This window comes from Protomyctophum bolini (assembly GCF_963924005.1).
Source record: "Protomyctophum bolini genome assembly, chromosome: 12".
In the NCBI taxonomy this organism is placed as follows: domain Eukaryota; kingdom Metazoa; phylum Chordata; class Actinopteri; order Myctophiformes; family Myctophidae; genus Protomyctophum; species Protomyctophum bolini.
In genome coordinates, this window is record NC_137873.1 from 23,590,985 (window position 1) to 23,603,351 (window position 12,367).

Genomic DNA, 12,367 nt, shown 5'->3' on the forward strand with positions numbered 1-12,367 from the left:
AATAACTAAACAGATGTACATGGTTGTAGATCTGTTTATTTTTGGCCGTTCTCGGCCTCGGCCGACGGAGTATCAACATTTTGAGATGTACGAATAGCGCCGCTCGATGTCAACTTGGAGTATTGCTGGTGCTAGTAAGTACAGAGTTTGCCACATCAATTAATGCGGATGGTGGTACTGGTAGTTGTAGGCGTATATATCTATATTGCTTGCTATTATTATTATTATTATTGTTATTTAATGATGACATTAACACAAAGGAAATACTTCGCAGTTTAGAACAATAATTAGCTATCAAATCATTTGTTTCATTGTTTTAAAACCCCACGTAGTTTTACCAGTTTTACAGATGAAGCGAGATTTTCCTTCAAACACTACATTTCCCATTCAGCCCTTCTGTTCTGAAATCCAAAAAAACTACAGTTCCCTACACGATCAATGGTCACGTGTTCACCGTTCAGCTCATCCCCCTGACCGATCGGCTTCTGGTGCAGATTGCAGACACGCCGGGGATATAAAAAATCCGTCTGCACCGGCAGAAACCTTTATGGTGAGTTAATCTCATAACAAATGATATTTTGGATAGTATGTCTGACACCCCATATGACCTATTTTTACTGTCTCCACGCATAGGTGTTTTAATCGAACATATTACACATTTATAATATGGCCTATTTAATTTGCAATTAGCTGCATCGATAGCTAAGACACGTTGAAAAATCAGTCAATCAGTTATGTTGATCTTTATCATTCCTGCTTTAAATCAATGTTATAGATGTGAAGATTCCTCTCGATCCTGCCGTCATACTTTCTGGGACAGGATGGCGCAGGTGGACATCAGCGGCATCAGCCTGGAGGCAAAATTTGATGCCGCAGTTGGAGTAATCCGGAGTTTACCTGAGGATGGTAACAGCATTCTATTCTATTCTATTCTATTCTATTTCAAATTATTATTTTCTATTCTGCTCCAATAAACCATGTTCTGCTCATTGGTGTGAAAACGGTTACCATAAATTGTTTGCTGGCACTGTTGTTGATAAAGCTCATGCATGCTACATTGATTCCTATATTTCTCAAGTCTTCCAACTACACTGTAAAACCAGTGGGTTTCTGCTTGAGCCATGACAGCAATAGAGCTTTCAACCACAGCATGGTAACGGAGGGGTAGAGGTACCTGCAAATGGTCCTATTGGTCCTAACATATATAACACAGCACATGATTCATTCATAAACATTTTCTCCTCTGCCCAATGCACCACACGCAGGATGTTAGCATAGGTATTAGGTGGTCTTTGCTGTTTCACCAGTTTCAATTGAAATGGGCCTCCACCCTCAGGGGGGCCTCCCAGCTGTTAACGAGAACTCGCCAGTTTTCCAACTCGTTGAAAATTCTTCATCAATGTCTTCAACGTTGGGTGGTAAAGGGGAGACACTTTATTGTGAAGGGGCGACAGGATTAGGAGAGGTGTTGTTGCTGCGTAATTGTCGAGAGTAATGGCTGCGTGAGATATTGAATAGTCAAAACTATTTGTATCAATATGGCTGTATCAACAGAATTATTATGTCTGTATGTATATACAGTATGGGGGCCTCATATTTGGCTTGAAATGGGCCTCCAGATTCCTAAAGCCGCCCCTGGATGTTACATTACTGTAGCTCAAACACCTACACAATTGCTGTTATAATTTATATCAGCACAAAACAATATTAACAAAACAAGAAGTCTTTGGCCTGCCTGAGTCTGCTGAAGAAGTATCCATTCCTCTTATACTATGTATCCGTGTCTGTGTTTCCCCACATTCTCAGGTCCCTTCCAGCCTTCGGATGACATGATGCTGATGTTTTATAGCTATTACAAGCAGGCTACCCTGGGACCCTGTAACATCCACCGACCCTACGGCTTCTGGGACTCCAGTGGGAAAGCTAAATGGTAACTTGCTGGTGTGCTCATTATCGCTGCATGTGTTATTACAAAACATATCATTCATGGTATATTAGGATACTTTCAGAAAAGTGCACAAAGACCCACACACCGTCTGCACTTGCAATACGAACACTTTATTTAGGAAACGTTGCCTAAATAAAGTGTTCGTAGTGTAAGTGCAGACAGTGTGCGGGTCTTTGTGCATTTTTTCTGAATACATTGAGCCCTGCCTACGCACCCGTCTCAGAGCCTATCAGGTGTGCATAAGACTTTGTTGCCTATATGATACTTTAAAAGTTTTAATTTAACACAGAGAGTGTACAACTTGTACACTGATGGATGTTTAAGAAGACTGAGACGCAAGAGGAAAACGTCTTGCCCATCATTGATCAGGAGAACGCAACATCATTAAGACCGCCTCTACCACTGTGGCTATAGTCCATGATCATTGCCTTATTTCCTTTTTTGGTACATTCTCATTTGGCGCACATTCTGAGTTAAATGAACTCTGGGGATTTCACAGTGTAGAGGCTACACCATATATAGTTCTACACGGAAGAGCAAGAGCACTTAAAAGCAGACATAGTTACATACAGAGAGAAAGGGAAAATAAAGCAATGAGGTACAGAGAAAAAAATAGTCTAAAAACACATTTATCTTTTTTGCCTGGAGCCATACCAGGTAAGGTAAGGTAATGAATTAAAGTTTCCTTATTAATTATTTATTTATATGAGGTATATCACGCTATCACAAATGAGGATGTTTGGCTTTCAAGCGAGTGTGACGGTGGTTGTTCACACCGCTGTCAAGTTCTAATTATAATGCAACTGAGGCCAGTGACACCACAGCTACAGTAAACTGAAACGTCTTTGTCCTTGCTCTCGTTTGACGTGTGATATTCTGTGGTGTTAGATCTTCATGGATTATATTTCTCTGTTTTCTGCACAGACTTCACCTTTGTGAGTGTGAGTGTGCGTGCGTATTTGTCCCCTCTCGATACATTTGGATATGTCATAAATTACAATAGATAGTTCTTTTCAAAGGAAATACACTTAGCTCTGATGTGTTGGACAGTATCAGATGACTATTAATGAAGAAAAATCCAGCACACTGCTCTTCCTTATTTCACTGACATTTCAGTCCATCTGGACCTCCATCTAAAAGTGTCTCGAAGACTATTAATGACAATAGCTAATATTAAAACATTTTGGAAAATCCTACAGTAATACAGCATAGATAGTGTGTGGAGACCTGATTGTTACAATGTGTTTCACATTCCTCTCAGTGTTTTCTTTGGCCATTTGTGTTGTCAGGGATGCATGGAATTCATTGGGGAATATGACACAGGAGGAAGCCATGATGAATTACATCGAAGACATCCAGCTTGTAAGTCCCCCCGAAAGAAAATCAGTTCTAGAGATAAACAAACAATCCTCCAATTATCTATTTTATTATTGTCAACTGGTACAAGCACCTCACCTTGTCTCACCTGTGTCTCCTCCTTCCCCTATATCGTTGCTGTCAGGCATAAACCATCTCCATATTTTACCATTTTGTTCAATAGTAGCAGATCTAGAAGCTCAAAATGCGGCGCAAAGTGATGCATTTTGGACATATACATGCATTGTGTTGTTTAGTTTAGACTAGCCTCGATACCCAGGCTTTCATTTCGTCTGCGCGATGAAGGTTTAGACCAAACAAAGGACACATTTAGATTTTTTTTTAATTCTAAAAAAATACATTATTTCAGTCAGGACAACTCAAGAATGGATGGAATAGATATATTGAATATAAATGAGCAATATGTTAATTATGGTTTGGCGATTAATTGGATCTGTTTTTTAGGTACATAGGGCCATAGGGACTCTGAATCCCCCGTACCTACGTAAACAGTAGATCCAAAATGACAAGTGGTAGCTGGGGTGGAGGAGGGTGAGCAGCAAGGTTTATATGCAGCACAGCAGATATAGCAGCAGCAAGCAAGGAAGTAGGAGGAAGAGTGCAAACCTTCCAGTTTATGTAGCCGGTATGAAGATGGAGTGAGTGTGTGAATGGCTGAGTGAATCATGTGGATGAGAGCGTGATGCTGAGGTCGCCCAATTAACGACCATGCAGCAGCGACTGCACTGAGGTTTCCTGACTGAACTTGTCTGTGACAGGCGCTATGCTCATTTCCCCCCCAAAATAACCAAAAATCTGTGTGATTGAAGACTGTTTCATTTCCAAAAGCGTGGAGGTGTTACACTAGCAGTTGGGCTGGAGTTTTCACAGTGAATCTGAGAACTGTGAACTTATTTCCAGGAGGAAATAAAGTCTGTTTGATTCTTTACTGTACCTGCTATTACAATGTGTCCTAGTACTTTCTCAGTTGACTGCACCCCATGCCTCTCTGTACATGTATTATTCATTATGTTGTTAAGCCCCAGACTTCAAGCATATCCCAAATAACACCTCAAAGTAACATGATATGAGCAATTTAATGAAATGCTGTGTTTAAGTGCACTACAATTGGCAAATGTTCACCGTAGTAGTAGACATAATAATGGTTGGTATCACTCATCATCATACCGATGCAATGTAGAAATGTAAGAATCGGCCCTAGTTTTATTGCTTTGAATAGAGGCAGTCCAGGCAACATCAATGAGCTCTGCTCATTAATAATCATTTATGGAGAATGATTAAAGAAATTATATTTTTGCAGGTACAGCAAAAGGTGGTTCTCAAAGTTCCATGTCTACGACCCCAAATTGATACGTATTTGGCCATTGATACGTATTTGGCCATTTGGCAATGGCCATGGCCATGATTTACAACATCACATTGCGTCACATTGCAACACGGCCATTGTGAGCTTTTACTAGCTTTAAAAACTTTAAAGCTTTTTAATACTGCTGTTGTCGCCTTGTTCAACCCCTCAACTCTTTATGGACTCATTCATTTGCCCTTCTGATTTTCCCAGATTCCTTTATATTTCCAAGAAATTCCTACAGATGTGTCAGTGTCTTGTTATGTACTGTACCTCTACATCTTTAATATTTCTAATTTATTTCCTCCCTGCAACAAAATTAAGTAACACAAATCTTGTCATTTCTGTGCTTCTTCAGATTCTGGAGACTATACCTATCTCAGATGAAGTGTCAGATCTGGTACAGAAACTAGGTACCTTTTACGCAGAGGATGTGTCGGGTACACTTGAAGAGAAAGAAAATGAAGTGGACAAGAGACCCTTCACCAGGCCCTTTGAGAATTGCTCTGGTGTGTACTCCAAAATAAAATCCTTTCATGCCTGCACTATAATGGACAGCACCACAACCACCTACAGTATGTAATTTGTCATACTACAAACTGCTAATACTACTAATGTCATGCCCAGGATAGGGACGCCAGGTTCAAAGTGGTTGAAATAGATATCTACAGTAACAACAAGTGCCGAAATGGGGCGTAGTAGAACGTGTCATTGTTGCTGTTCATCGTCTTTTTTAGCCATGGAGATGAATTGTCCTGCATGTGTCTTTTCATCACCAGGTATGTGGCGAGAAGTTCTAGAACCGTACAAACCAATAATGGAAGGCAAGTTTGGGGATTTGGTGATGGCTAATGTATGTAGTGTAGAGTAGATGGCGTTCAGTTTATAGCTGCTTCTTTGTCCCACAGTCTGCAAGCTTTGAACCAGACCTACATTGCTTTCATTTGCCTTTCATTATGTCGGCAAAGCGTGGACAAAGGCAAAAGCAATTAGGGTGCACACTCTATCTTTGACCTTGATTTAGTCTAATCATGCCAGTTCAAAGCTTGTACCCTGAGGACATGGGGAAAGTCTTGTATATAATCATATTTCTTGTATAGTCTGGTGGTTGCAGACATTGTCACGTGCTTCCCTGTAAGTCCAGAGTTTGACGCCTGTTGCTCCCGTGGGACGGTGCTTTGTATGTGGTTGTATAGCAGACAGTCAGTCAAAGTGTGGTCCAACCTGCAAACTTCTGAACGCTGAACGTGCCAACCCTGTAGTGTTTTGTAGTACAGTAATTCTCAACCTTTTCAGTTTCAAGGACCCCCAATTCGATAGGCATTAGGCCACAGGTCCTCATTTGATATGATCTTTATCTCCCGGATCCCAATCGACACTGTAAAATCCTCAGGGGCAATTCAAGAATGTACAAGTGGAACCAAATGTTCCCCTACGGGTTCACTCTCAGAGTTACGGACCTGTAGGTGTCCATTTGGTTCCTATTAACTATCAATCATTTAGCTTGGGACCCGCTGGAACCCCCTTACAGACCTCTGGTAGTCCCCAGACCCCACGTTGAGAACCTGTGGTGTAGTAAACACTGTGAGTGGCATCCCAGCTCCCTGTAGATCTTAGATGCTGTGTAGTTAAAAACAAACACTGCAAAAGCCAAATATGGTATACTCCATTGCACAACACCATCCCTCAACAAAAATATTTTTTCTTTGAGGGACACAGTCGTGCGGTGAGGTATGCATGGGCTCCTAAGTCGTGCGGGGTGACAGAGAGCGTTTCCTTCACTGTTCAGGCTATGGGGATCTGTGGGAAGATATTCAAAACCCCACAGGGATGCCTAAAGAGACCAGTGGTCATGATGACATGACAGATGACACCACAGGGATGCCTAAAGAGACCAGTGGTCATGATGACATGACAGATGACACCACAGGGATGCCTAAAGAGACCAGTGGTCATGATGACATGACAGATGACAGAGGCCAGGAGAAAGAGAATAGCGAAGTGGAAAGCAAGGAGGAAAGTAGTGAATGGGACAAGGAGGAGGAGGAAGAAGAGGAGGAGGAGGAGGAGGAGGAGGAGGAGGAGGAGGAGGAAGAGGATGATACTGATACTGATGATGAAGACGAGGAGGAGGAGGAGGAGGAGGAGGATGAACAAGGTACCGCTGGTAGTTGTAGTTGTTATGTGGTGTTTGAGTTTGAGTTTATTTAGGATCCCTATTAGCTGTTACACCTGGCAACAGCTATTCTTCCTGGAGTCCTCACATAATAATTTACATAAAAAAATAGCAAAAACAAGTATACAGAGAACACAAATAAACTTTCTTTCTGTGATGCATACTGGTAGAGAGTTCCAGTACATGCTCTATACATGACTGTATTCTTCATTGCATCAGCTCTTGGCTTAGGCAGTGTAAATCAACCCATTGCTACATGTCTGGTATTATATCTGTGTCTATTACTGGTATAATGAATATTTTTATAAAGCATTTTGTTCCTAAAAATACCGCCAGACTGGCAGCTAATCTAGCAGCCAATCCTCACACTCTCTGGTGTGAGTACTGGCACACAGTAGCACACATACCGTATGCACGCGCAGACACACACATGCAGAAACGCCAACCGACAGCATCAAAGAGTCACTTCAGGCTATGAAACAAGATAAACTGCCTTTTATCCCCTTATGACGGTGACAAGGTGTCTTGCGCCAAATATAGCCGATCTAGATCTGATATTTTCAGCAGGTGACAAAGTTTAAACCGGGCGGTAGACATAAATAATAGAACTGTGGAGTAAATCAGGACATAAAAAGACTATAATCTAGGAGTGGCCATATCTCAACCGGGTTGTTAGACAAAGGACACAAAAAGATGAACACCAGGCTTCAAAGCAGCAAATCATATCTTTTCCACCATTAGTCATTTCATATTGGCATTGCTCATGCTTGACACTGACACTGACTTCAACCGGACGTTTCACGGACACAGCTGTCCTATAATTCTTTTTTAAATGTGACGTGCTGAAAACACCAACAAGTTGATTATAGTGTCATCATCATCGGAGAAGAGTTTCCTTTGATGTACCGACACATGAATGACCATGAATATAATCCTCATCTGGCACTATGTTTGAAGGGGTGTTAAAGCTTCAATAAATGTGTAAATAATAAATTGTGTGAATAAAACGTTATTTTAACCAATATGTATGTACAACTGGCAGCGTTTAATTTAATGGACTTTCCGTCTTAGCTCGGCAGTAGAGATTTTGGCCCCTGAGTGGGAGACAGGGATTTGAATCCCAGATAGGACATACTGTAAATCTCAAGGATAAAACTCACTCACTATGTTCTTTCTCGATCACTCTCCACCTCCCATCTTTCTGTCCCTCTCTCTCTCTCTCTCTCTCTCTCACTCTCCACCCCAACCCCCCACACACACCCTATCTCTCTCGGCTCAGAGCGGAGGAGAGGTCCTGACCCAAGGCTGGTGATGGTGGAGAATAGGAGTTGGAGGTTTGACACCCGGGGCTCCAGCAGCAGCAGTGTGGAGCCTAGCATGTCCTCTGTGACAAACGGGACCCACAGCTCTCTCAACAGTGAGGTGGAGGAGGAGGAGCTAGCCTGCTCTGTAGAGTCCTGTGCAGAGAGCACCTCCTACAGGCACCTCAACGGACACCTCAGCGGTAAGACACAACGTAGTGTTGTTGGTGCCATTGTAAATGGTAAATGGTGCATTTATATAGCGCCTTTATCCAAAGCGCTTTACATAGATTGTGCATTACATTCACCCATTCACACACACATTCATACACCGATTGCGGCGGAAGCCATGCAAGGTACCAACCAGCACATCGGGAGCAATTTGGGGTTCAGTGTCTTGCCCAAGAACACTTCGACATGTAGACAGGAGGAGCCGGGATTCGAACGGCCGACCCATGGATCATTGTAGTCTCACGTGGTCAGACCCGCCGTCTTATGTCATCAATTCCGGCGGCGGAGAGTCTGAAAGTCATCATGTCCAGAATTTGCCTCTGATTGGCAGGCATTTAACAGAAGTTCGTGTCTGGCACACTTTTCTTTTTGTCAATTTACTGCACAGTAAAACCATTGGTGTTCATTTAGTTCTCATCCCGGTCCATTTAGGTAAATGTTTAATTAATAACTATGATTTTACTGTGTTATCTCCTTGTATTACATATACACCATTTGTATGGCACCACCATACAGGTGGTGACTTTCAAAGTTAATATTACGTATTGGACATTAGATTGCAAAGAACATATGTCCAAAACAGGTACACTCCCTTTGCTGCACCTCTGTGGCTTTAATTTGAGGGTAAAATCACAAAAAAAAAATTGTCTCAGGTTCAGTTTATGGTATAAGATGTTGAAAAGGAGCAGGGGAAATACAAACTGTTCCAGCTAGATAAGAGAACAAGGGGATTGTGAGAGGCCTTCCAAAGCAAAAAGAAAATGTAATCTCTGAGGGGAATCCATTGAAGAAAGAAGAAAAAAGATTGGAGCAAAATCAACTAAACGTATGCCAATGCTTAACTGTGTGAACTAAAGCGTAAAAGACATAAAAGGCTGGCAACATATGAGTTATGTTGAATTTACTGTAAATTCAAATAGTATCATGGGTTACTCATTAATGTTAAGTGTTTTAAAGCAAACAAAACATTTTGTACAATTTCGTTGCTCCTAAGGGGCGAGATGTCTCTGTCTATCTGTCGATCTGTCTTATTTGTCTTATTTGTCTGTCCGCTGCCACTAGGCCAAGGAAGTAAATCCCTCAATAATTGTCACTTAATGTGGATATATTTTGTTTGTGTGCATATTTTTCTAATTTTGTGAATTCATCATCAATAGGATGTCAGAGATCCACAGGGAAGCCACACCTTAATTAGACCTTGTCTTGTTAATGTTGTATCGATGGTGTGCTCTGTACTCCTCAGGTCACCGCGATGTCTTTCCAGAGAAGAACCACAAAGCCACAGACTCGGATAATGAAGAATTCTGTGACTCGATGGAAGATCTAGCCATGGAAGAGGTACATACTGTGTATCCAGATGTTTGAGAATGCTATACAATTCTGAAATTAAGTTGTGGTTATTTTCTGTCTAATATATAGCTTTGCTTATGACAGTTCACAGACCAATGCTTGTATTTGTCATTTCTTTCTGGTTCCAGTCATCTGGTTCGAGAGCACCCACTGTGAGACAAAAGGACCTCTGGGGTGAAACCAAGACGATGATAAATGGAGGGAAGGATCTAACATGTCTGGGAGACCCTTTTCTTGACGTTCTTAGCAGTCCAGGCCCACCCACTACCTCCTTGTCAAGGAGAGGGCGAGGTGAGACATATACAAAGACATGCATAAATTCAGCATTCAAGTTTAAAGCTGACCTAAAATCGTGGCTCCATTTTAATTCGATTTGGTCTTAGTTAGTGTCCCGGTTGGCCTGCCCCCCAGGGTTACAAATGTCCCACTCCCTCGTGAGCTTTGCTATGTTTCTATGTCTATGGAATCCTCCATGAATTCTCTTATGGTCCCCCACATCCTTTTTATGTTATTGTCATGACTGTATATTCTACAATTTATGTTTTATATCGTTTTCTTTTTATCTTAAAAGTGTGAGAACTACTGATTTAGAAGGCATTTGTAGAATATTAATGGGTTAAGACATTGTTATGCTTTGAACAGGTCGCATTCCAAATCCAACACCTGCTTTTCCCACTATTTCAGGGTCCTTGTCCCCAAGAGTTGCCTGTGGCTCTCTGCGGTCTGTCAATGTAGAAGCCGCCTGCTGCAGTGTTGCACAGAGCAGACGCTCAGAGAGCGTGGCTGGGGTCGATATCAATGAGCAGATCGCCGTGGCTCTGCTCAGGCTCCAGGACGATATGGCTCATGTGCTTCACCGTCTGCACACCCTGGAGGTGTTGACAGTATCACAGGTCAGGGCTTCGCGAACCTTTCCATGCCAACAATGACCCCCAAATAGCCATAGCCTCTTGCTGTATGCCCCTCTGTTGTGAAATGGCTTTAGAAAAACAACAAAGATAGTGAAAATAGGTGATCTGCAAGCTAATGACATTGTTAAAGCTTTGAAATTTTTTGACAGTGGGCAATGCCAGGTTCATTTTCTTTCCATTTAGTGCTCTCTGGTGGCCCTCCTGGGGCCATTGAGGCATGGACCCCTCTTTGATGGGACTCCCTCTTTCATTGGTGTTTTGCCAAGATTGCGTCTAAACCCTAACATTTAACTTCACTAAAACTATGCCTAAAACTAACCCTAACCTCACAAACACTATGCCTAACCCTATGTAATTTAGTAGTCTTCTAAGATGAGTAGGTGGGTGAGTGTACATGGATGGATTTCCTGACATGCTGGAAATGTGTGCACTACATTGGAATTAAAATGGATCATAGCCTGCATAACTCCTTGGTTTATTTCTTTATTTGTACTGTTTTTTGTTTTTCAGTCAAGATCACCTTCGCCAAGACAGGAAAACCATCTATCTCTTGTACGGAAGGTCTGTTTGTGAATCTACCTCTCTTAATGTGTTTTATTGTGGTGCAGTTGAATGTAGGGTGAAGAAACAGAAGTTCACTAATATGATATACTGTGTTCTGTAGTTCCAGAGACCATCTTGGTGGCCTTTTCACTTCTCTCCAGTCACAGTGGTGTTGACTACAGTCTGGCCTCTGGTTGCCCATTGGCTAGTCCAACTTTATTTACAGCGGAAAAGGAGGTGAGAAAAATGTCAACGTCAAATGCTAGAGATGCATGATATTGATCTCTGATCTCTGATTATTTGCAGGGTCATATCGTCCGATACCGATATATTACATTATTATATTATATTTATATTGAACTCATTGCTGAATCTTTTAATGTTTTGCTTTGCTGGTGAAAGTAGATGGTAAGCTGCCCTCCGCACTAATAGCTGCCACCTTGAAAGAGACAGACTGGCTCTGCGGGTACAAAGCCATTGACAGTCACATTATTATTGTGTCGTTAATATCGTTGGAAATAATCAGCATTATTTGATAGCGATTTTATGGCTGAAATGGATGATATGGATTTCGATACGCTACCGATTATATTGTGCATTTCTATTCAAACCTATAGCAGCCTGTTACTATGACTGTTAAGTGATATTCATTAGGTTTTGAAGTTATTTATTGTAAAAATTACACCCGTGTGAAGTGAGGGGCGCTCTTATCATCGTACATCATCATGTTGTAACGTGTCGATTTGCCCAGACACTATGACATAACATTTTCCATTCATTGTCAATGGGAATTTAATGTTTGTATAGGACGAAAAAGGACGATTTGCTCATCCACACTCCATATGACGTAAATTCGCCATTCATTGTCAAAGGGAATTTGTGTAAGATGAAAATCTACACTAATAGCTGAATGAATATATAGAAGGGGCTAGCACCCTTGTTTGGTAGTTGGGGGGGTGTTTAGCAGTCATGGTCTTCAGGTGTGGTCTATCATCCTGAATGTACTGTTGGTTGTCAGAACTCCAATATATACCACTGTACCTCAAAAACAATGAAAACAAGCACTAACTTTGATTCAACTCTTCTCTTCCCAGGAAAATCAGCTGAATGTCTCAAGGAATGTCTGAATCAATACATGAACGCTGCTCATGTGTGAAGCAGTTAGTTTGAAGGTTGTCCTGCTAC

General features: G+C 41.6%; 1 protein-coding gene across 1 annotated transcript; it reads left to right on the forward strand.

Annotated features, from left to right (window-relative positions):
- Positions 1-507: 507 nt before the first annotated feature.
- LOC308326155 (acyl-CoA-binding domain-containing protein 5A-like) lies at positions 508-11,423 on the forward strand (the record flags this gene model as incomplete). Its single annotated transcript, XM_080778962.1, has 13 exons — positions 508-550; positions 776-906; positions 1,807-1,930; positions 3,238-3,310; positions 5,029-5,179; positions 6,460-6,690; positions 6,751-6,828; positions 8,138-8,350; positions 9,622-9,716; positions 9,857-10,019; positions 10,413-10,621; positions 11,150-11,200; positions 11,304-11,423. The coding sequence occupies exons 2-13, from the start codon at positions 822-824 to the stop codon at positions 11,421-11,423; spliced, it is 1,593 nt and encodes a 530-aa protein (XP_080635088.1). The 5' UTR covers positions 508-550; positions 776-821.
- Between the last annotated feature and the right edge of the window lie 944 nt (positions 11,424-12,367).